General features: G+C 47.4%; 5 protein-coding genes across 5 annotated transcripts; 4 read left to right on the top strand and 1 right to left on the bottom strand.

The window, feature by feature from the left end:
- Window positions 1-652: 652 nt before the first annotated feature.
- DFJ58DRAFT_657149 (uncharacterized protein) lies at window positions 653-3,527 on the bottom strand (the record flags this gene model as incomplete). Its single annotated transcript, XM_041381961.1, has 10 exons — window positions 653-772; window positions 824-860; window positions 918-1,909; window positions 1,963-2,252; window positions 2,308-2,381; window positions 2,431-2,447; window positions 2,508-2,558; window positions 2,610-2,759; window positions 2,812-3,242; window positions 3,302-3,527. 10 exons carry the CDS (start codon window positions 3,525-3,527, stop codon window positions 653-655), a joined length of 2,388 nt encoding a protein of 795 aa, XP_041246309.1.
- A 4,669-nt stretch (window positions 3,528-8,196) lies between these two features.
- DFJ58DRAFT_776303 (putative oxalate decarboxylase/oxidase) lies at window positions 8,197-10,539 on the top strand. The gene is made up of 14 exons (XM_041389502.1): window positions 8,197-8,621; window positions 8,672-8,745; window positions 8,800-8,894; window positions 8,945-9,019; window positions 9,068-9,111; window positions 9,160-9,253; window positions 9,303-9,405; window positions 9,455-9,650; window positions 9,709-9,718; window positions 9,774-9,808; window positions 9,856-9,919; window positions 9,980-10,013; window positions 10,063-10,122; window positions 10,172-10,539. Exons 1-14 carry the CDS (start codon window positions 8,344-8,346, stop codon window positions 10,309-10,311), a joined length of 1,302 nt encoding a protein of 433 aa, XP_041246308.1. The 5' UTR covers window positions 8,197-8,343; the 3' UTR covers window positions 10,312-10,539.
- A 1,653-nt stretch (window positions 10,540-12,192) lies between these two features.
- Window positions 12,193-13,244, top strand: DFJ58DRAFT_776281 (uncharacterized protein). Its single transcript, XM_041389501.1, has 5 exons — window positions 12,193-12,308; window positions 12,357-12,416; window positions 12,472-12,618; window positions 12,667-13,153; window positions 13,202-13,244. The coding sequence occupies exons 1-4, from the start codon at window positions 12,261-12,263 to the stop codon at window positions 12,772-12,774; spliced, it is 363 nt and encodes a 120-aa protein (XP_041246307.1). The 5' UTR covers window positions 12,193-12,260; the 3' UTR covers window positions 12,775-13,153; window positions 13,202-13,244.
- Window positions 13,245-16,241: 2,997 nt separating this feature from the next.
- On the top strand, window positions 16,242-18,034 carry DFJ58DRAFT_776274 (uncharacterized protein). Its single transcript, XM_041389500.1, has 4 exons — window positions 16,242-16,889; window positions 16,947-17,013; window positions 17,039-17,638; window positions 17,699-18,034. Exons 1-4 carry the CDS (start codon window positions 16,372-16,374, stop codon window positions 17,852-17,854), a joined length of 1,341 nt encoding a protein of 446 aa, XP_041246306.1. The 5' UTR covers window positions 16,242-16,371; the 3' UTR covers window positions 17,855-18,034.
- DFJ58DRAFT_776271 (WD40-repeat-containing domain protein) lies at window positions 17,991-21,011 on the top strand. The gene is made up of 15 exons (XM_041389499.1): window positions 17,991-18,311; window positions 18,442-18,547; window positions 18,606-18,675; window positions 18,733-18,795; window positions 18,836-18,911; window positions 18,958-19,042; window positions 19,096-19,118; window positions 19,169-19,327; window positions 19,383-19,452; window positions 19,508-19,680; window positions 19,732-19,973; window positions 20,025-20,211; window positions 20,264-20,392; window positions 20,451-20,492; window positions 20,549-21,011. Exons 1-15 carry the CDS (start codon window positions 18,195-18,197, stop codon window positions 20,846-20,848), a joined length of 1,842 nt encoding a protein of 613 aa, XP_041246305.1. The 5' UTR covers window positions 17,991-18,194; the 3' UTR covers window positions 20,849-21,011.
- Window positions 21,012-21,474: the final 463 nt, after the last annotated feature.

Below are 21,474 nucleotides of genomic sequence, written 5' to 3'. Positions count from 1 at the left end.
AAATATCCATTGGAAGTAAACAAGAAGTATGTCCATGGATCATAGCCGCTACGGCACGCACACGTCCCTAGCAGGAATGCCCCTCTAACCTGATAACAATATTTAGAATTCCTTCTAGAAAGGTATATAGAACTTGAGATATAAACGTCAGTGTGGCGCCCACACCCTGCCCAAAATTCTATCCAGTCAAAATCATCCCCATTTCTATTAGACGGGCTGGTCACCAGTCTACATTTCTATGAAGTCGAGAGGTTCAATATTGATTCTAATCCTATATCATGGTTTGCAACAAACTGAATATTCAGTATGAGGCGCGACACGTAACATTGAGGAGGACGTGGAGAATTTTGAGGCCGGCGGTAATGCGAAGCAAACATCAGGGGGAATAAGGTTCGTAAAGTCGTAAATCCAGGTCACAAACGCGAGAAGAATGTGGTGTCAGGTAACAAAAGCGTATTGGATGGTTAAAATAATCGTAGACAAAAGAATCTGGACAGTAAAAGTGAAGCACAAGGCAATGATGGAAGGTGTGATTGATCTGAATGTATTCCTAGAAGTGTGTAGTGCACGGTATAGTGCAGATGCGAATAGGCAAATTTGGAATGAAGATGAGAATAGAAGATAATGTGCTGGAGATCAGGTAGATGGCTCGTTACTTGCCGCCGGCCTGAAGGAGGAGAGCCTTTTCCTTGAGCACAGAAGGGTAGCTATTCATAAGATGAGCTAGAGCCCGGAGATCGTCTTGATCAAGCAGGCCAATGGTAAGTTTAGGCTGAAAGAAGCGTTCAGTGGCACAAGTAGCACCGATGAAACCGAAACTTACTGCGCCCTTGATACCAAATGCCTTGATAGCTCGATACCTGAATTGATCACAAAGTTAGATTTCCGTAAAGCTGGAAATGCCACTGCCGACGTACAGCTTATCGCCAAGCTGTTGCTTCTGTGCTTGTATTGGCTTATCCATAAGGCTGTCGATAAACTCATCTGTAGTTTTGACGACCAACGGATCTACTTTCGGCAGGGGGAGGCCGGTTGCTGACGATGAATTTGCGAGCTTAATAATCTCGGTAGCAGGTAAACGTGCTAGAGATGCGATCGTATGTGACGAAGAAGATCCAGGTGTAACTGGCACGGGGGACGATGCAGCAGAGGGACCCTTGGATGACAATGCAGGAGTCTTGGGAGAGCTCTCAATAGTTGCAACGATCTTCTTTGCTTGAGGCGTCGCTGGGACGGGCTGTGCAGGAGCAGATTGGATAGACTGAGTATCCGGCTTATGCTGTTCCTCATCTCCATCATCACTATCCAGGACCATTTTCGCATCTGCTATCTTTGCTCGCAAAACATCAGCGTTGAACAGGCACAGGGCACGCTCGCGCTTGGGAAGACTCATGAGAAGTTCGACGAGGTCGGCCTGCCTGGATGACTCGAGTTTGCTTACAGCCACAGCCATGCGATCTTGTTCAGAAATAGGTGGCACCGAGCCAGAGGGAGAGGAGGTGCGTGGAGGTGTGGACAGGGAAGCGGAGATTGAAATAGGGGTAGATGGATGCTCTGGCGCCGAGGCAGTAGCATTCAGAGCGCTGGGGTCGAGCACACGCGAATCCTGAGAGTTCGAGGGAGAGGGTGACTTCATAGGTGAGGGTGTGCTGGCAGGCTTGAGCGAATTACGGGCAGTAGCAATTTGTTCGGCGAATTTGGCAGGATCTTGAATACCGGAGACGGCTTCGCTCAGAGACATTGATACCAAAGATTCAACGATCGCTTCGACCTCGTTGGCAGGTACAGTGTCACTCGCCTTCACTCGCCGGCTAAGTTCACCTGTGAGAACTTCCTTCCTCACCACAGGTGAAAGCGCGGCAAGATCATCGTAGCGCATGGGCAAATTAAGAGTACCGGAAAGAGCAGCCTGTAAACATGTCAATATTCATTTTAGGTGGTGAAAAAGAAAAGAGGTATTACATTATAGTAACTGCCTGAGCCCCGCCTGCCTCTGTCCGGACGGTCAATATGACCCATAACGGGCGAGCCGAGAACAGAAGGAGCACGGCGCGGACTGGAGAAACCAATGTAGCTCTCGCCAGCTTCACTGGCAGTAGGACTTGTTGCTCCGCTTGCACTTCTAGGATGTCCGTTATGGCCAAACCGCTGGGCGAGTTTCTCTTGCCGTAACTGTTTTGGTTCATGAAGTCTGACAACTAGCTGTTTTGTGCCTAGAACGACACCATTCATAGCGTGCATAGCAGCGGAAGCTAGATTGGCATGTAATTAATAATTACGAATGTCGAGTAAACAGGAATATTATACCTGCGTCGGGAGTCTGGAAGGAAACGAATCCAAAACCACGGCTCTCGCCGTTCTCGTTCCGCATCACGCGAGCACTGTTTTGACCGTTAGGGCGTCTTTCGGCAGAAAAGACATGGCGCATACCTGACAATCTGACCGAACTATGATTTCACGACAGTGTGATATGAATGATTTAACACAAGAAAGTAAAATATCAATACCTGGCGGAAATGGGCGAAAAGACCGTTAGAGTTTATCTCGGGATCTAAATTCTGCATCCGAGGATAAGCACCTTCAGAAGAGTGATGTGATGAAATGCTAACCTTGCAGAATAGATTGCAAGGGTCTATCAGACCACTGTGACTACTGGATCCGGGTCCCGATAATGGGGCAAGTTGCACTTGCTGACCCGGGCCATGAACAAATATGGGGGTTCTTGCAACAGGGTATGGACTCACTCGAGGAGGCGAGTACTGATATTTGGTTAGTGGGCCCGATCAACAATGATGATATTAAGATACAAACTTGAGGATATGGGAATACAGATCCTGATGGGACAAATGATGGGGCATGGGCGCTGAACTCAGAGACAGTACCACTGGTACGTCGCGCCTGGTATACTGTTACAGCAATGTTTTGTCCTTCAACGTCAGCACAGTGCATGGCTTCTTCAGCAACTTGTGCATCCTCTTCACGCCAGAACTCGACAACTCCGGTATCACTTCCAAATCCAGTCTGTGTCCGAGTAGACGCAAGAGCGCCAAATGATCGGAATAAATCATAAAGCTGGAAATCAGTAAAGCCAACTGGAAGATGCTTTACAAGACGTGGCAGAGCGGATGGAGGGGGGAGTGGTGTCGGCGGTGTAGTTGGTGGATATGGAGATAGGACCAGAAACACGGAAGGTTGCAAACCCTGAATCGGACGCGACTGCAAGGTGGCGAGAGCCTTCTCCGCTGTGCGAATTAACAATTCAGTTAGAAATATTTAAATGAACGCGCAAATCAGGCACAACCTTTCTCAAGGTACTTGAATTCTATGGTTCCTGAGAGAGGGCGATTACTGCCATCACGCGCAATGTTGGGTCTGAATGGAGCACATGGCTGGAAGGTCATGGCAAGATTTTCATCGGTGACATAAGGAGGAAGATTGGAGATATAAAGCAGAGGTTCGTGAAGATATGGATGAGACTGGGGAACCTCGATATCCTGCAAAGTCGGAGAAGAATATCCAGTAGCCATCTTGATTATCGGTATAAGATGACTACTCCGATTCGATTCTATATTCAATAGATGAATTCTCTATCAGTCTATTTTTGATCTAATAGTAAAAACTTACGCAGTCAATGGGCAAATAAACGACCTTGAGTCACCAACTCGAAGTGGTCACTGCAATGCCTAAGCACCGAGTAAAAAATCGGGGCGTGGAAAGCTTATATCAGCGACGCGTGGTCAATCGATGCGCACATCGATGATCAGGCTTTAAATTCAGCTTTAGTTCTTGACTACTTTTCAAATCATGATCACGGCCCAATTGACCCAGATCGAGTTGTTCTAAGCAACTGTCCAGCAGCGAATAGCAGCATGAGCTAGCATGATTACCGCTAGTGGATGCGTTCGATATGCCATGGGGCGGTTCTCATAGCTAGTACAAATACTCGACATCTTAATGGTGAGTTTCACCCTCTCTCACGTAACGAGGGTCCCTCGCATCTCTGAGACTGTGCCCAAAATACTAGTCAGTATTCGCGTGATGTATGTCTCCGTGATATCATCATGAAGATCCTCTGTATGGTCTTATGAGATGGATCTTTCTGCTTCATAAGCTCACGTTCAACATAGTTATGCAGATCCCCCTCGGACTTACGCACGTATTTGTCTACCTGAAAAGTTATGTTGGCGGGTCACGGTTTTACCAGATGACACAAAATACAACATTCCTCCCGTCCGATCAGCCAAGCAGCACAGCTTGCGAACCATTTGTCCCATTTGAGCTCGACCGCTGACCTCGAGCACGTCGCGGCGCACGTGTAGTTCCCTTTTTCTACGAATGTACCCCCACAGTGATGCACAAAACGGCATCATCCGTCTGCAAGTGGATTTCATTCCGATCACATCCGTACGGGGATCCTCGTCATCTGTCGAATTGTTTCGCGATAACATCAGTGCAGGGATCTTCGTCATCTGTCAAAGTGTTCCACCTGTTTTCTGCAGCTCGAGAAATTTCATATTTGGCGATAGCTATGCAGTAGGCACCTGGCTGACAACCCAGAATGCCCATTCGATTCCTTGATTGATGCTTTCTCGGAGATGCCTCCCACTGACACTAGGGTCCACAGGTTACTCTGACAAATTCCGACGTGCGAATTGTTAGAATTGTAACACATCCTTCTCAATCGAGGTTGTCCGTCCTGTGAGGGGCGAGATCCCCTTGCCTGCCCTTCAAGTGACACATCATCATACATTCGATAAGATGTTTCCGCAACCTCCCCCCATTCTGGTATATCAGATTGTTATTCCCAGCACAACTGGTGTTCTCACGTTACCCGATTCCGGATTCCCGCGTCTCAATCCTCTATTTTTGGTCTTTCTGTGACATTTTCACTCTCTCACTTGCCACAGCTTGCCATCCAAGCTCTAGAGTCCGAGGCTGCATCGAAGTCTGGGTCATGGTATGTTTGCCACTGTTTGCCATCACTCCATTTGTCGTTGTTGCCGTGGGATGTTGCTATTCGAATGTGAATATATCTGATCATCATACTGTTATCTAGGAACATCGCGGTTCTTTATGCTCCAAGTGCTGCTCATTATTTGCGTGATTTTTGGTTGGCCTCCCTAAGCTCTCGTTCATGGCCCACTTACTTGCACACTAGTGATCTGGTGACGAGTCATCGATAATTGCCTGTAGAAGTGCAGTCCTCCTCCTACTGCAACAGCCGTTTGGATCAGGGTCAACCGCTCGGCCGCCACAAATGGGGCATTTTAACTTTCTTAGGGATTTAATCCGTGTTCTTTGATTGGCATGTGTCCCCCGCCATCACTGGATATATCCCCTTCTACTCTACTCTGTAAAGTGCCATCCAAGAGCATCCAAGTGGGGCCCAGTACTGTCATAACATGTGATTTATTAGCTCACACCCGAGCTTACGGTTTATGCTTATCGGTGCTTATGCTTACATCCCCCCTTACTATCCAATTCGTACGTGGGTGTAAACAAGCTGAAATACGTTACATGCGCTGCCGCGTCTATAGTCGAGTGCTGTCGAGCGCCGCTTTGCCAGTGCATTATTGAGGTCGAGAAAGACGAGAACAGGCTTGTTTTACTCGGGAAGCGGGACAAGGGAGTAAGCGCTATTCACCCTCAGATTCGCGGCCATTTTCTGACTATGCCATAGAATACATCCAGTGATAAATGAGTTCTCCCGTACTTTCCCATTCTTCACCGCATCGTCTCGTCTCGTCCAAACTCAACTGTCATTGCCGTCGCCACAGGCGTCGGTCCGCGTGACAAGAATGGATAAACTCTCACGCAAGAACGGGTGTTCGCTCGTGTAGAATCTTGGCGTGTTTGTCGAATCACTATGATAATACAGCAGAAATTACAATTGAGGAGCCTTTTTGGGGGACAGTTCTAGATTCATGGTACGGACAACCATGATCAACATGTATGCATGCAGATACTGCTCATGGAGAGAAATTCGTGCCATAGGCACGAGCAGTATTATCGTATTACATAATCTACATCTGCGGGGGTCGGGGTCATAAGCATAAACCGTAAGCGCTTAAGCTCCCAGGTGTGAGCTCCCTATGTTATATGCGGTGCCGTTACCGAAGCCAACCCCTTTTGACGATATTTTAAAAGTGGATATAAGTATATATCATTTCTCAGAATGTGAGGCGTCACGAGTCTTTTACTCCATGCTCGCTAGAATGCACATATACTAGGAAATTGAGATGAGAAACCAAACGTTCTGCGGCGTGCGCGGAACTTCCAGGAACTGCGCAGACTGGTTCGGGTGACGCCGTGGAGTATGGGTGTCATATAGATAATCCAATCTCTAAATTCTCGACCAGTAAGCAATCCAGCGATCGAACGAAGGTGATCTGAGAAAAAGTTTACACAATCTCCTAGGTGTGTTTCAAAATAGCTCACTCACCGGCAGCTATTTTTGTGCTAATCTCGATGTGGGGACCGTCGGGATACCGAGCTAGATCTGAGTTCCCCACAGGGGGAACAAGTCCACTTGAGTTATGTGCAATTTTGCGTTTAGTCATGTATCATATTATACTAGTGCTTGTCTTAAAGTGCCTTTCGTCGAGACTAACCGCCATTGAACGTTGACGAGTCTCAAGGCGACGGTTGTATCAGGAAGAGTCCTTCATTTAGTTAAGAACAACTTAGGGCAGAATCAAAGTAGTAGGCACACCAATTATAATGAGTGTGTAGCGCCCTGTTAACATTCCGAAGTAGATTGGCTCCTCACAGGGTGGGAAATCCGAAACACGAGTCCCTGAACGCATCAAATTATTAGTGTCAGTGGCAAAGACCTCACTCAACCGCCGCTCGGTAAGCACATTTCCTAATGGTGCCGCTAACTAAATATAATGTAGAGTTGCGTGCACCGACTTAGCCAAGCAGGGAGATACGGTCTCTGTAATACATCTAGCAGGACCTTATAGATGTTTTCCAGATTCGGAAGGGATGGAGCAGTTGACAGATTGTAAAGCGTCCAAAACCCGTGGACTCACAAGTGAAAGACATGTCAGGGTAAAGTACGCAGAAAATCTAGCTTCAAGTTGTGGCCAGGAGCCTATTGGTGAGGTGATTCGCTTATTGAGGATACGATCATTACAGAGGTAAGGGGCCCGGACCAGTGCGACTCGTTGAAAGCAGTTGAAACCTTGATGCACTGCGTCGAATTAGAATCGCGTGCTCCCGAGAATTCCCGATTTTTCCATTCGTGTGATATATTCGCCCATATGAAATCGCAACAATCAAAATGGGTGAGCAGTAATAGAATCAATGACCTATATGCTGAGCGTGGCACACCTGAACCAGATTGACCGGGGCCCGTCTCACAGGTATTATTTTCGCATTCAGTATCCAACTTCGATCCGTCAGGAACGAAAGGCGATCAATGAGAACACCTGCTTCTCATCTTGCTATGATCATGCTGGCTCCAAAACCCGAATTCGCCGAGAGTGAGTTCATAATCTCTGGCGGTGACTGAAGTTTCCAAGAAAGATCAATGAATTACTAAGCATGGTTGAGCGCGTAAGTTACCTCACTGTTCCGTCGAGTCTGACTTTCTTGACATGAATAGTCGGACTATCTCCGTGAATTGGATATGCGTCTTCTTAGACAACCCCGCCGCACTAAAATATCCAGATTCCAGGCGGTCAACAAGCGCTTCCAAAAAGTGCTTTCTGAGCTTTCTTAGACAACTCGTCCGTGGAGTAGTGTTGAGGCTCGTCCATAGAGAGCCGCGAGTTGCAAGTTGGTGTTCGACAAGTTTCACGACTTTGGAAGATGTTATTAGAATATTGACGGTATCAATGGCCTCTGTGCGTGATTTGGGGCTTAAAATAGACCACAGCTCCTCCATCCTCATGGATGGGCTAGTAAGTCACATAGGAGAAGGATCAATGGGATACCGCCAACTTGAACTTGGGCATGAACTTCTTTCAAACAGGGTCGGCAATGTGCCCAAATTTCCATTCTGGGACACTGTAAAAAATACATTCTGAAAATGACGCCAATCATGTGCTGCCATGAGATTATAGTCCTCATGCGAAGTTTTCATTCATGTACCTAGCCGGCAATGTACCCTCAATTGAACAGATACCGTTATGTGTAACGGTGATGTTATTGTTAATACTCCCGGAAATATCGCGTCCCTATTCAATGTGGTCTGGTCCGGCGACCCTTTTCTAGTACGTTAACACTGACGGAACCTCGGTTCACTAAACCGTATAAAAGGATCGACTTGCAATGTGCAGTTCCTCAGTGTAATTTTTTTTAAAGTTTCTTGGTTCATCTTCTTGCATACTCCAAAAAATGCACTCGTGGAGCCGAATTTTCTCGACTTTGGCCCTCTTGTCATCTGCGGTTGCTGTGCCAGCTTCTTCATCAGTAGCATCAGCTCCGGCGGCTACTCCAACTGTTCCTTATGCCAGTGATGATCCCAACTACCCTCTGTGGAATGAGTTCGAAGATATAGTCCCCGAGCCTATTCGTGGCACCCTTGGAGCTACCATCCTTGGACCACAAAATATTCCACTGGAGCTGCAAAACACCGACCTCTTTGCTCCTCCTACCACCGATGAAGGCTCTGTGTAAGGCATATATCTCACGGTGTTTTCTCGTTTCTTAAACTGCATACTAGGCCAAACTACAAGTGGCCTTTTTCCTTAAGCGCCAACCGCCTTCAGACTGGTGGTTGGGCAAGGCAGCAGAATAGTATGTGTTTCATGTCATGGCTTATTTACAATTGATGAACCTGCGACTTGCCAGTAAATGACATGAGTGTCGCTACCGATTTGGCAGGTGTCGATATGCGCCTGGAAGCAGGTGCCATCCGTGAGATGCACTGGCACAATGATGGCGAGGTATACGTCTTCTCAAACTGCTGATCGTGGTACTAATAGTCCCTTTACAGTGGGCATATGTTATCTCGGGTGACCTTCGTATCAGCACTGTGACTCCGGATGGCCAAGTCTATGTCGGCGATGTTGTAAGTACATCGCACCCGCTCACATGCTTTGCCTAAACTGCGATTCAGTCACAAGGAGATCTGTGGTACTTCCCTGCAGGTTATCCCCACAGGTATGTGTATTCTTTTCCACTGAGGCAACGAGCTGAACTGCGATCCAGTATTCAGGCCAAAAACACCACAGCTGCTGGCGCGGAGTTTTTGTTGATCTTCGACTCCGGCTCGTTCAGTGAAGATTCCACTTTTCTTCTTACGGTCGGTTGTTTGTCTGGTGTGCAAGTCCTTGCCTGAGCATGATCTACAGGACTGGCTGGCCCATGTGCCCAAAGAAGTTATCGCCAAGAACTTCCAGGTAAATATTTCAGCATTCGATCACATCCCATCCAAGGAATTATATATCTTCCCATGTAAGTTTTTCCCGTTCTGGTCACTTGCATGAATTTACGTCATCATTAGCTACACCCCCTCCGGAGAATATTGAGTCAGACATGGTAGTTCCGAATGACACCCCGATGCCTTTTACCTTCGCCATGTCACAAGTGAATGCAACGCAGGCACCTGGAGGTTCATACAAGGTCGTAGACTCGCGTACCTTCGAAGTGGCTACCACGGTCTGCACCGCCGAAGTAACCGTCGAGGTGGGCGGTATGAGGTTTGTGATTCTTACCTATCTTTGTTTAGAGCCCGAGTTAACCAGCCTGTGTTGTTAGGGAGCTTCACGTGAGGAAATCCTTCTGTCTTGAAAATACAGCATTCCTAAGCTTTGTTTGTGAAGTGGCACCCTACGGAACCTGAGTGGACTTACTTCATGTACGTATCAGGTTTACCTGAGGTTTAGTCCAACTAAACCTTTCCAGTTCGGGCCAGGCTCGCATTACCGTTTATGCATCCTCCGCTACGGCAACTACAGTGGACTTCCAAGTAAGTCTCCCAATCCCTGTCAATCGGCGGTTACAAACAGCAAGTGTTTTTCTGCTTTAGGCTGGCGATATCGCATACATCCCACCATCGTTTGGTATGGTTTAACGTAATTGTGTTTGACATTTCTTCTAAATATCTTTTAGGTCATTACGTTGAGAATACTGGCACTACCACTTTACTGTTTCTAGAAATCTTCAGATCAGGTTCTGTGTCTCAAACTATATGCCGCGTGTCAAACTCATTATCCTACAGCTTTGTTCCAGGATATTTCTCTCACTCAGTGGCTTGCGCTGACCCCCCACGAGCTTGTCAAAGCACATCTCGGCCTCAGTTATGAGGTCATTGACAGTTTTTCAAGAGTCAAGCAAGAGGTCGTCGGCCCCGCTCAATGATTAATCGGCTTCGGTGCTCATACTCTGGACTTATTTATCTCAACGATAACACAAATAATTTGTCACGTACCTGTACGAGTTTTTTTAGCGTTAGCATGACCTGTGAATTTTGTGATCGTACTGAATATGTTTTTATTCCATATCGATATCAATTAGACATGTATGATCCTTATGATCATGGTATTTTGATTTCCAAGTCGTACTTGTAGCCAATATATATCGAGTTGACTGATTTCAGAGTTTCCCCTGAAGCCTTGGCGTGATGAGTTTAGGTCGGAACTTCCGAAGTGTAAGTAAGTGTCTCACGTCTTTTATTCAGCTATACGTATGTACTTTATGATTAGTGAATATGGGCACTTTCAGAGTTTGAGGCTAACTGTAGTAACTAGTATGTATGCAATTGGATTTTTGCTGCGCTTACTATGTGATGATACGACGGCCTTGTGGTGCATGTGAATATTCAATGAACCTAAACTTAATTTTCATGGTAATCGTGATTAGAAACAACGGCGAGTTGAGCATGGGTCGCGAGCATCTCAGGAGAAATCCGTTTTTGGGCAGTAGTTTATATAACCCCAAAACGTAATTAAGCTTGTTGTTCCCTGCCAGAATAGGATTTTGCGCTGTGCCCGTAGAAAAGGACGATTGCACTGGAGATGGTGTTAAATTTAGGTTGATTGTTGTCGACGATGGGCAGCCTTGGGCTTTGCCATTGAACGTGGGCTAAGAGTTGCTCCCGTTCGAATTTGATGGCAACAATTCTTTGAAGTCCGGAAGGAACACAGTGAAGTTTTTTTGCTATTAAATAATGATAGGCACGCATCACTTCATATAGAGGGCTACTAGTACTAATCCTCCTCGTGTTTCCTGACTCCCATTAGTGGGAGAGGGCAGATTTGTCGAACACAAACGTATTCCCAAATGGCGTCAACCCGATGTGTGGAAAAGCTGTCACTGCCCATTCTCCCGGTTTTCTTCCCAACCTTAAGCGCACCCTTTTACCAAATTTCGACACTTTCGTGGTTAGTACTATATGTTGTCGGGATGCCCCACTAGTTGCAAACGCTTGTGCGTCTATGTGTACACTCGCTCGTGATTTACTTCTTGTTTCTTTACTCCTCTTCAGTTGTGTCAGTTGCTGGCTTACTGTTTCAGGGTATGAGACCTTCACATTCCTTTGTTCGCAGACCATCAAATAACTAGGCTCTAGATGGGTACATCGCCGTGCAATGTCCCTTAACTCGAACTTTGTTCATCTCGGTCATGCAATTAGGCTCAGATCGGCATGACCGGGGGACGGCCAGCGAAATGCAGTATGACATTTGGTTTCATTTGCGTGTCGGCGAAGTGGTCATTTCTTCATTCACAGAATTGTGCTATCGAAGGTGCGAATTACGGATCAGGTTTATCTTGAACGATTAAGGTCCTTACAGCCTGTTCCGCCTCGTAATGATTAATCCCCAGGGCTTTTCCCAATCTGTGAAAATTCTATTTCATCTTTCGCATCTCTTTCGGGACCGATTCTGCGAGCGCCATTGTTTGTGCTTGATGTCTTGGACTCATTTGTAGTCTCATGCCGTTCGTTCTGACTTATCTGCCCGAAGGCACTCATCGACGCGTTCGTCGTCTCGATGTCAAGACAGCCAGACAAATGTGACAGTACCCAGCTCCCTGTCCATTCCACCTTTCGTTCGAAGGAGGATGGAGTCCTCAGGTATGTGTATCAGAATCAGCCAACGCACTACGTTACAACAAAGCCTGAAGGACACTGAGTGGCTGACTAAGCTACGGTGCTACTCGGCTACTACTCCGCACCTCGCCTAGGGGACTCACCGAGTGCGATTGTGAAACCTGCTCGTCGTATGAACTAATGTTTTGCAGAATATCAGATACTAGTCAGATGATAGTCGCATTTTCCTCGATTGAGAATACATACAGGCCATCCCCTGATGCATTGTACTGAGGCTGGGTGCAGTCCCTTCCGTCGACATAATAAGGTACTTGTTCTTTCTTCCTGTCTTGTGGTATTTGTAATACTTCCACAGGATGCAGAGCTCATGAAAGGGGCGTTTCCTCTGCTCGTCGAGAAATGCGATCACTTCCAGGTAGGCCCTTTTTCATGCCATTTCCAGTCATCTGCTGAATCGCCCCCCACTACAGGGAATGCAAATGATGCACGATGTACCTACCTTTGGGGGCTTCCCGCATGTTTTCCTGACTTCCTTCTGCGACGAGTTTCTCAAGGCTTCTACACTAAAATTTAGTTTCATTTTGGGCGTGGGCCCGAATCATGCTGGCATTGACAATGTAAGTGAATGCGCTTTCACGTAGTGGCATATACACATTTAAAAATAGTTTCTCGACACGAAGAAAACTATCAATAACGCATCGTGCTTCCAAAGCTTCCATCAGCTTCCAGATATCACTTTCCCAATATTAAATTATCCCGGTGGTCTACGTTGAAAAGCTATATATATTGGGGACTTGCATATGATATTCGTTTCCTGCAACAGCTCAACCGCCGCTCTCAAGATCAAATTTCCTCACCGAAGTTTCCATTGTATTATCACGCAGCCGCTCCGTTCTCTATGGAGTTCATCCTTCTTTCGCGGTTAAATGTAAACCCTCGTCTATTTTCTTATCCAGAAGTAACGTATGAGGAGAATCTGACTGCCCTAGCTGCTCCGGTACTCCATGCTACTGCTGAAACTTTGCAATGTGCTCGTTCAGAGGTTTGCCTCAAGGGCGGTTGCGTCCAAGCTATTCTGGATCGTACGAAACCTGATGGATTTACCGACTTGGGCCAACAGTACTCCTCCAAAGACACGGGTGACGTTAACGGGTGAGTATGTCCGATCGTACGGACGGAAATGCTTATGCCATCAAATAGAAGGGAGCCAACGCATGCGCAAGGGCCGCATCGAAAATATGACCTGCTGTGAAACGAAAGAGTGGACTGTAACCGGGAACAGAAGCCTGATCCTCAGCTCAGCCGCCGCTATTTTCCTCACTGAAATTCCATTGTGCGGTCCCTACGTGTGGTTTCCTGATGGAACATTGCAGAACACAGCTTGTATCATACGTCCGCGGTCATCTCGATGAAGTATGCTATTCTCTTTGACAGGCGACAAGGATATCATCAACTGATTCCCCACAGACTTAAAGATAGTCGGGAGGACATCGTAATGATCGTTGGATATTTGAACTGGCGGAAATGTTCTCGATTGGGACAACCGGGAGGCATAGCCTTCCTGTGACAGAGGCAATGTCCACCGATCTGTACTGCAACTTCTCGATTGGTTCATCAGATAAAGTGAGGACCATGTTGACGCCTTGATCGCACGAACCATGACGAAGCAATATCTGATTCTAGGGAAAGCATACAGTTTTTACGAGGCGAAACGTAACTCGAGGGCTACTGGATCAAGACGAGGCAGTATTCGATGCATGATGTGACTTGCCATCACTACAGGAACCTCTGAACTCTGGGCATGTAACGGCTCGCTCAATTGCATGGTATGCATCCGGAACTCATCCACGTCATGGGGTCAGAATCCACACACCTGCTTATCCCGTGCCGACGTCTTTTCCATCCATATTATGGCATGCTGACTAAACTAACGTCGATGAGGATGACTTCACCTGCTTGTCACAGCACCTTCTACATCAATCCCCCTTACGGGCTATGCTAGATTTGTAGAATAAGCTGCAAGGACGCGGAAGAGTGATGGTGCGCTTATGAGCACGGACTTGGAGAGCGATAGCGGAAGAGCTTGCTAGTGCGTTGTGGGAGATCGTCGATGGGTAAGGGAATGACAGGTTCCGGGATGAACTTGGAAATGACCAAGGAACATTATCCTATTCGGAGACAGTAGTCCGCGGTAACCCGTTACCCGAGTAGCTTCTGCATTGTTTCGAAAAGCTAACCATAAAAACGCAAAGGGAAATCTATGTCTGGCATCAAACGATGTCAAGCATGAGTTACTTGGGCGTAACGGATCCTAACGGAAGCTGTCAGAGTCGGGGTCTCGGTGCTTGTGCACCATTACGATAAGAAACCCGAAGTTTCTTTCGAAGAACGTGTGTGACTGATGTAGTGATTGGCCACTACGGCCGCGCAAGTTCAGGTAACAATAATTAGTAACGGATAATGTATTACCTCTGTTCAAGAGAAAAGTGGAACTGACCAGGAAGCGCTCAGATCGCTGTGAATGATATCTCGAGACTATCATGTCTATCGGAGACTAGGCCATAAAGAAAATGACGGAAATCAGAGCGCTCAGCGGATCACATCTACGCGAGTATATGCACTGCATATTCCAGACTTGGTCGTCAATATCTGGTGTGATGACCAAGGGCGAAGTCGATGCGGCTGTAAATATTAACACTTTCGGCCACATAATCCATATGATAGTCCATACTTTGTAACAATTATTGAATCAATAGCAAGACAATGAATAAATAATTCATAGCCGAACATTGCGTCGATAATCCGAGCGTGTGCTTGGACTGCGCTTAGCACTAGCGGACAGTCTAACATGTAGCAGAACAAATGGCCATATTACTATCGGCATAGGCACCATGCCCCTGTGACTGCCATGGTGCGAAAGGATCCCACCAGACCTCGTGGTGATGCATGAGCCATGAGAATGGACACTGAACGGCGGACGTTCAGTGTCAAGACATTATTATGCTATGTTATTATCGCATCCTCGGATAGGCCATCAGTGAGATATGTGGGACGATGGACTAGGTAATGATGCGCTGACAGCCTGAGAAGCAACCAATCAGCAGCTAGACAAAAACCATAGCACTGAGCTCATTAGGAGGCCACAACTTTGTGGACCCCCTGGAATTACTAGAGGGATATCCATCAGACTTTCTGCCATTTCGTTGATGCGGTTCTGCCAGTGCCAGTTGTGCACGGTGTCCGCGTTTGGTGAAAGATTAATAACAGATAAACGAGTTGGCGGACATATTTCTGGCAGCGTAGTTATTATGGTGTGCCGTCTGTCTGTTGAAGTTGTTTCAGTAATACCACGGACCTGTCGCAAGGCTTGAGATATGCCTGCAGTGCGTATAAGGTTATAACTTACGACTGGGATCACGTCGGTCTGAGTAAATATCACCTCGGACTTCAGAAGTTCCGCATATATGGATCACGTAGTCTCCCGGATCATTGTAAACGAAGTAAGTTCCGCATTCACGAGTACTGGTATTCCGAGTCAACAGCTTGAGTACGGTCCAACTATAGGTTAATTATGATAAGGACCTAGCGGAGTCTGAAAAGCTAACTTGGCGCAGTGTTGCTGCCTCTCTGACTTACTCAAATCAATATTGTACCCGCCCTTACCCGCCTCTGACACTGCCAGTAACCGTTCAGTAGGTAAATGCACTACATCTAGCATGGTCTTGCAGGTCGCCATTTCCTGTCAACAGACAGGTCTTACAGAATATCACAATCACTTGCAGTTTTGCACTGGCAGCCGGCTGAGCCTTACGAGTTTTGTTTGGAATTGGCGATGCGTGTCACCGCACTTGAAACAGGCCTTCAATGAAGCTTGAAGTTTGAAGTACTGTCGTGTACGTCCGTCTTTATTCTCGTGCTTACCCTGCCAGATCCCGTGATATCTGATACTACTGATGTCCTTCAATCCGAAGGTCACGCAAATTTTAGTATGCAATAGTCTTGTGGCGATCGAAAAGACCGAGGCTTTTTCTACATAGGCTCTATAGAGTACTTTACAGATTTCGGTTGTCACACTGATAAATTCAACTTGATTCTCAGAATGCTCTTCATTGTCGCCCTAGTCGCTGTAATATTAGCTCTTACGCCTCGCAAATTTGTAAGTTGGTCGCCGCCAAACAAGTCTTGTGTGCTATAGTAGGTGCCGGTGATGCGCCTCATTCGATGTTTCCAAAGAGTCCCTCCAACTCAGGTCACGCGTGTTTCACGTGACCACGTAGCGTGTTGTTGAGACTTTTAGTTTTGTTGCCACTTGGCACTTATACAACCATCATTTCACTGGCTCTTAATCCGAGGCTTTCTCTCTCCGACACATGGAGAATACAGAAGACGACGTGTTCAAGCAAGCCCCTGTAATCGTGGACTGTGACGTCCTAGAGGCTGCTAAAGAGAATATCCAGCCACTTGCATCTGGTCGTCGGGTTACCACTCTTTCAGCTATCCTGCAAACTCCTCACGCACAGCGGGATGCCCAACTACTCGCAGCGCGTAAGCGCTTCCGTACGAACATCCAAATTGCACTCGAAGATGAGGATGATGATCCACTGGAAGCATACTCGCGTTTTGTTCAATGGACTCTCGAAAATTACCCCCAAGGACAAAGCGCAGAGTCTGGACTCTTAGAGCTTCTGGAAGAGGCGACAAGGGTATTAAAAGACAACCGAGAAGGACGATGGAAAGGGACGTCGATGTACCTGAAACTTTGGGTACTTTACGCGAGCTATGTGGAGAAACCGACTATCATCTACAAATTTTTGCTCGCAAATGATATTGGAACCGATCATGCTCTACTGTACGAGGAACACGCGGCTGCACTTGAGAGAGCCGGACGGTAAGCTCCAGCCTGATTTCGCGCAAGGCTCATTTTGAAGCGGGGTTTTCGTCGCAGGCGTAGCGAGGCAGATGCTGCATATCTGCTTGGAATTGCACGTCAGGCTTCCCCCCTTGATAAACTTGTAACCAAGCACAGGTGAATTTCAGAAACGAATGATGACTGCAGCCACAATACCTTCTCAGCCCGCCCCAAATGCTCTCCCACGTAGAACAGCGTTGGGCGTGACTTCCTCGTCTTCTACCGCGGTACCTTCGTTCGCATCTATTTCCCAAACCCCTTCCTCGTCATCACAAGCCGATGCCAGTGGGTCTAGACGTAGGCCACGGCTAGGCACAAACGCTCGTCTCCAGATTTTCGTGGACCCTTCTGGAGTAGAATCAGCCGACACAACGGATTCAGTCACACCTTATCCTGATATCGGAACACGTAAATCTCGGGTGAAAGAAAATGTACCTGAGGTTAGCAAAGCAGCTGGTAGCACCTTAAAGCAGGCAGGTCGCACTCGACGAATTGCGTCTGGGTCGAATTCGGGAACAATTGTATCAAAGATTGTGCCTTTCAGAGACCCCGGACCAGACATGGACGTGGAAGAGAAGGTTGTGATGGCTCCACCTCCCGTTCCCATGGCCAGGCAGAAGGACGCAGCACCGAAGACTCCCACGAGGATCAGCGCCATCATACCATTCCATGACGTCCCCGACGGCGGCATTCCGTCCACTCCTCAATTCACACCCTTTCGAGATGAGGTGAGTAAACTTTGCTATATGGCCGCACAAAAGTTGCTGACAGCTGCTTGATCGATTTAGCCTGAGATAAACACGTCAGCTGCAACGCTTGCACCTGAGACGGTCATGAAACCAAAAACTGTTGGGAGAGGACCTGTGATTGGATCTGAAGCAGAAGCGTTGAGAAAAGATCCTCTGAAGAACTATTCTACTGAAGAATGTCCACTAGATGAATGAATGATCTTTCCCCTGCTATTTAATCTCTCTTTTCCTCTAGGCTATCGTCGGTTATGCTACATTGTTGATCTACATTCATTTTCCACTCCTACTTGGGTTTTGTCTCGAGTTTTGTAAAAGTACTCTTAGCAGATCATGACCCTGCTAGCACATTCGTAAAACAAAGATAATTAATCTCTACCCCAGACCTAGCCGCTAGGCTGGCTAACTTGAAAGACTAGTTACTGATGAGTTGCTGGTTTCCCAATCTGTCTTTCCCCTGACAACCATCCGCAGCCCAGACTTTTGTTTCATTGATCAGTCTACCCTCGCTAGAGACACTTACTAAGTTACCCCCGCAATGTCATCTAAGCGAATCGCTTTATATCCTTGCTCTCCTAATACCGTACGTGGAACATCGACAAAGATCTCAGCTAGCAAAGATAAGGTTGTTTATGCCAATGGCAAAACTGTGATCGTGCGTCGTCGCCCTTCATACACCCTCATGATGTTTGCTCATGGGCTATCCACTTCAAGATCCGTGACCTTAAGGTGAGGGTTGATCTTGAGGCTCGTATTCAATATTTATTCAATGCTGGACCACCTAGAATACCGCCTTATCAACGACTTTCTCTGGTCACGCATACAACACGACTGTTGCACGTTTCTCACCATCTGGCTTCTACTGTGCATCTGCAGACATTACCGGAACAGGTGCGCATCTACCAGTATCATATGTGACAACAATCGCTAATCAAATCTGATCCCGCAGTCAAGATATGGGATACCATAGGCGAGGATCAATCTGTGAAGGGAGAATACAAAGTTCTTTCCGGGAAAGTGTAAGTAGTGTACTCTCACTGGGAGTTTACCTGAGTGACACTGCTCACAATCGGTAGCAACGACCTGGCCTGGGATGGCGAAAGCAAACGGATAGTTGCAGTTGGCGATGGCAGAGAGAAGTGAGCAGAATGTTTATGCAGAGCGGACAGAGACTGATAGTGGTTTTGAAGATTTGGTCACTGCTTTTCTTGCTGATTCCGGCGCTTCGACGGGTCAAATCAGTGGACACTCAAAGGTTTGTCGTCACCATCTTCATGAGCCAGCAAGCTCATCTCGAGTAGGTTATCAATGCTGTTTCTATTAGGTTTCAGCGCCCCTTCAGGGCGGCCACCGCCTCCGATGATAATTCCATCGTCTTTCATCAAGGTAATCAGCCTTTGAGGTCATCGAATGAACACTGAATTCTTGACATCCTGCAGGGGTCCCTTTCAAATATGACAAGGTCTGAAACTTCTTTGCGGTATCTGAGTGTTGACTATAAACTGTGTGAAGACCATCAGAACGCACACCAAATTCGTGCAAGACGTTCAATTTGGACCTTCAGGCAACCACTTTGCCAGCGTGGGCTCAGACTCGAAAATCTTTCTCTATGATGGGAAGACTGGTGATACGGTCGCAGAGCTTACCGATAACCCACACAAAGGGACCGTTGTGAGTTATGATGGAAGCGTGATTCGAGTTGGGAGATTCACATTGTCTTTACTAGATGTCCTGCTCTTGGAGCCCAGACAGCAAGTCATTCTTTACGACTTCTCTGGATTGCACTGTTAGACTATGTGCGCACTCAAAGGTACTGCACTTAACTGACTTGACTGAATTCGTCATATCCAGGGGATATCGAGGCCCGTAAGTCGTTGCAGACTTGGACGGTCGGAAGTGGGGTGCCCAACCAGCAAGTTGGCGGTGTCTGGAGTGGCACCAATGACCTTGTTTCACTCTCTATGTCTGGCGATTTGAACATCTTTGATCCGCGCACGGGAGATAAGCCAGCTCGCATCCTTCAAGTATGCAGTCCCTTGCTGAGTTCATAGTGCTTCGCATGACACTCCGTACAGGCTCCACAAAAAGCGATCACTGCAGCCTCGTCAGCGTCTTCGAGCACGTTCTTTGCTGGGTCAGCTGACGGGCGAGTGTTATCATACAACACGGACTCGACATCGCCTTCAGATGCTGTTCAGCTGGTGGGAGGCACGCTGCACACCAGTCTTGTATCTGGCATGGCGACCGCAAGCTCTGGGAAGGTATTCACCACAGGTTATGATGACCAAATCCGAGAGATCGAGGGATCCACCTACACGTTTGTTGTTTCCCATTCCATGTCGTTGTTTTATTGAAATGGGTGTGATAGGCCTGCTTCCATCCCTTCATTGTCACAGCCCAAGTCTGTTGCAGTGACATCAGACGAAACCGTGTTTGTCGCTGGCATCACATCGGTTGAAGCAATCCGTCACAATCAACGGGTTTTCGAGCTGAAACCACCATATGCACCAAATGTAGTGGGCGCTGGGGGAACTGTGGTTGCCGTCGGTGGAGAGGCGAGCATCTCCGTTTTAATAAACTGTGATTTTTTGATTTATCGTGCTCAAGGATAAGCGCGTGCACGTCCATACTTGGAACGGCAATACGTTAACGGAGACACGAGTACTTCCAGAAAGCGAGGGCACGATAACTGCGTTAGCTGTTTCAAGTGACGGAGCATTGATAGTGCAAGGAAATGTGAGTATTCAAGCACCAGTTCTGATTCATGTTCCCGTTACCGACATGGCATCTACAGTCTGCCGGAAAGATCGCGTTATATCACTCACAGACTGGCGAGGTAAGTTTTGGTAATCACTGCGTCGGGTACACTGAAATAATGATATGGATCGCCAGCCTATCCCGACTCGCTGGGACTGGCACACTGCGCGCATATCTTCTTTGGCGTTCTTGCCGGCCCTGTCGTCACCTCCTACCCATGTTGTCTCGGGATCTCTTGACACCAACCTCTATGTGTGGAGCTTGGAAAGCATCTCGAAACGCGTTCTCGTTAAAGGGGCGGGTCCAGGGGGCGTTAACTGTGTCATTTGGCTCGGTGATGTGCATGCCACCGATGGTAAAAAGACGGGACGTATTTTGAGCGCTGGCGCGGATGGATGTGCGCGTGTTTGGGAAGTTGAGTTGCCAGGGAAGTGAGGAACTAGATAATGTTCACTAGATAAGATAAGATATGGGTGCCGGCGACTACGCGTCCAAAACCCCTACTCACAGCAATTATTCAGGCATTCATCATACTTGTCTTTGAGTCAAAGTGTACAGTCTATATCTTCAATAGCTACTACTGACATTGGTGGAGCTCTGTTGGTGCACGTAGTTTGCGCCGCGACCACGGCATGTTGTCGGAGTGCGATGATTGGTGCACGAAGCTTCTATATATGATTGATTTCCCGCCGTCTCACTCTTCCCTCAGTTCGTTATATCAGACTGAGGGTGAGTTATATATGTCTCGCTGTATTTAATTACTCACGCACGTACTTAGGATACTGATATTGGTGTCTAGGTACTGCATAATATCAGTCCAGACTGAGGGATACTGATATTAGTGTCTAGGTTCTCAAAAGCTCCCCCACAACCCTCATCAGCTGCGCCTACCTCCAGTTACATGTCATCTATGAGTAACCCCAAGCCGGAGCTCAGGAAGGGCAAACACAAACACAGCGTGCTGGGTGATGGGAAATCGTCGCAGAAGTGCTCTTATCCCCCCTCCTCAGCTACCAAGGCTCAGCTGGAGGGCAGTGCAGCCCTTACCCTGATCGCACAGA

The sequence above is a fragment of the Suillus subalutaceus genome, assembly GCF_016647625.1.
Source record: "Suillus subalutaceus strain FC151 chromosome Unknown DFJ58scaffold_27, whole genome shotgun sequence".
Classification (NCBI taxonomy): domain Eukaryota; kingdom Fungi; phylum Basidiomycota; class Agaricomycetes; order Boletales; family Suillaceae; genus Suillus; species Suillus subalutaceus.
The sequence above is the reverse complement of the archived record's forward strand: the minus strand, read 5'-3'. Positions and strand labels throughout refer to the sequence as shown.

Coding starts and splice junctions, on each gene's coding strand:
- DFJ58DRAFT_776303 (XM_041389502.1), top strand. CDS start 8,344: ATGCACTCGTGGAGCCGAATTTTCTCGACTTTGGCCCTCTTGTCATCT. Junction 8,895..8,944: donor ACTGGCACAATGATGGCGAG/GTATACGTCTTC, acceptor GTCCCTTTACAG/TGGGCATATGTTATCTCGGG. Junction 9,920..9,979: donor CAACTACAGTGGACTTCCAA/GTAAGTCTCCCA, acceptor TTTCTGCTTTAG/GCTGGCGATATCGCATACAT.
- DFJ58DRAFT_776281 (XM_041389501.1), top strand. CDS start 12,261: ATGCATTGTACTGAGGCTGGGTGCAGTCCCTTCCGTCGACATAATAAG. Junction 12,309..12,356: donor CCTTCCGTCGACATAATAAG/GTACTTGTTCTT, acceptor ATACTTCCACAG/GATGCAGAGCTCATGAAAGG. Junction 12,619..12,666: donor ATCATGCTGGCATTGACAAT/GTAAGTGAATGC, acceptor ATTTAAAAATAG/TTTCTCGACACGAAGAAAAC.
- DFJ58DRAFT_776274 (XM_041389500.1), top strand. CDS start 16,372: ATGGAGAATACAGAAGACGACGTGTTCAAGCAAGCCCCTGTAATCGTG. Junction 16,890..16,946: donor GCACTTGAGAGAGCCGGACG/GTAAGCTCCAGC, acceptor TTTTCGTCGCAG/GCGTAGCGAGGCAGATGCTG. Junction 17,014..17,038: donor CTTCCCCCCTTGATAAACTT/GTAACCAAGCAC, acceptor GGTGAATTTCAG/AAACGAATGATGACTGCAGC.
- DFJ58DRAFT_776271 (XM_041389499.1), top strand. CDS start 18,195: ATGTCATCTAAGCGAATCGCTTTATATCCTTGCTCTCCTAATACCGTA. Junction 19,328..19,382: donor ACCCACACAAAGGGACCGTT/GTGAGTTATGAT, acceptor TGTCTTTACTAG/ATGTCCTGCTCTTGGAGCCC. Junction 20,212..20,263: donor TGGTTGCCGTCGGTGGAGAG/GCGAGCATCTCC, acceptor ATCGTGCTCAAG/GATAAGCGCGTGCACGTCCA.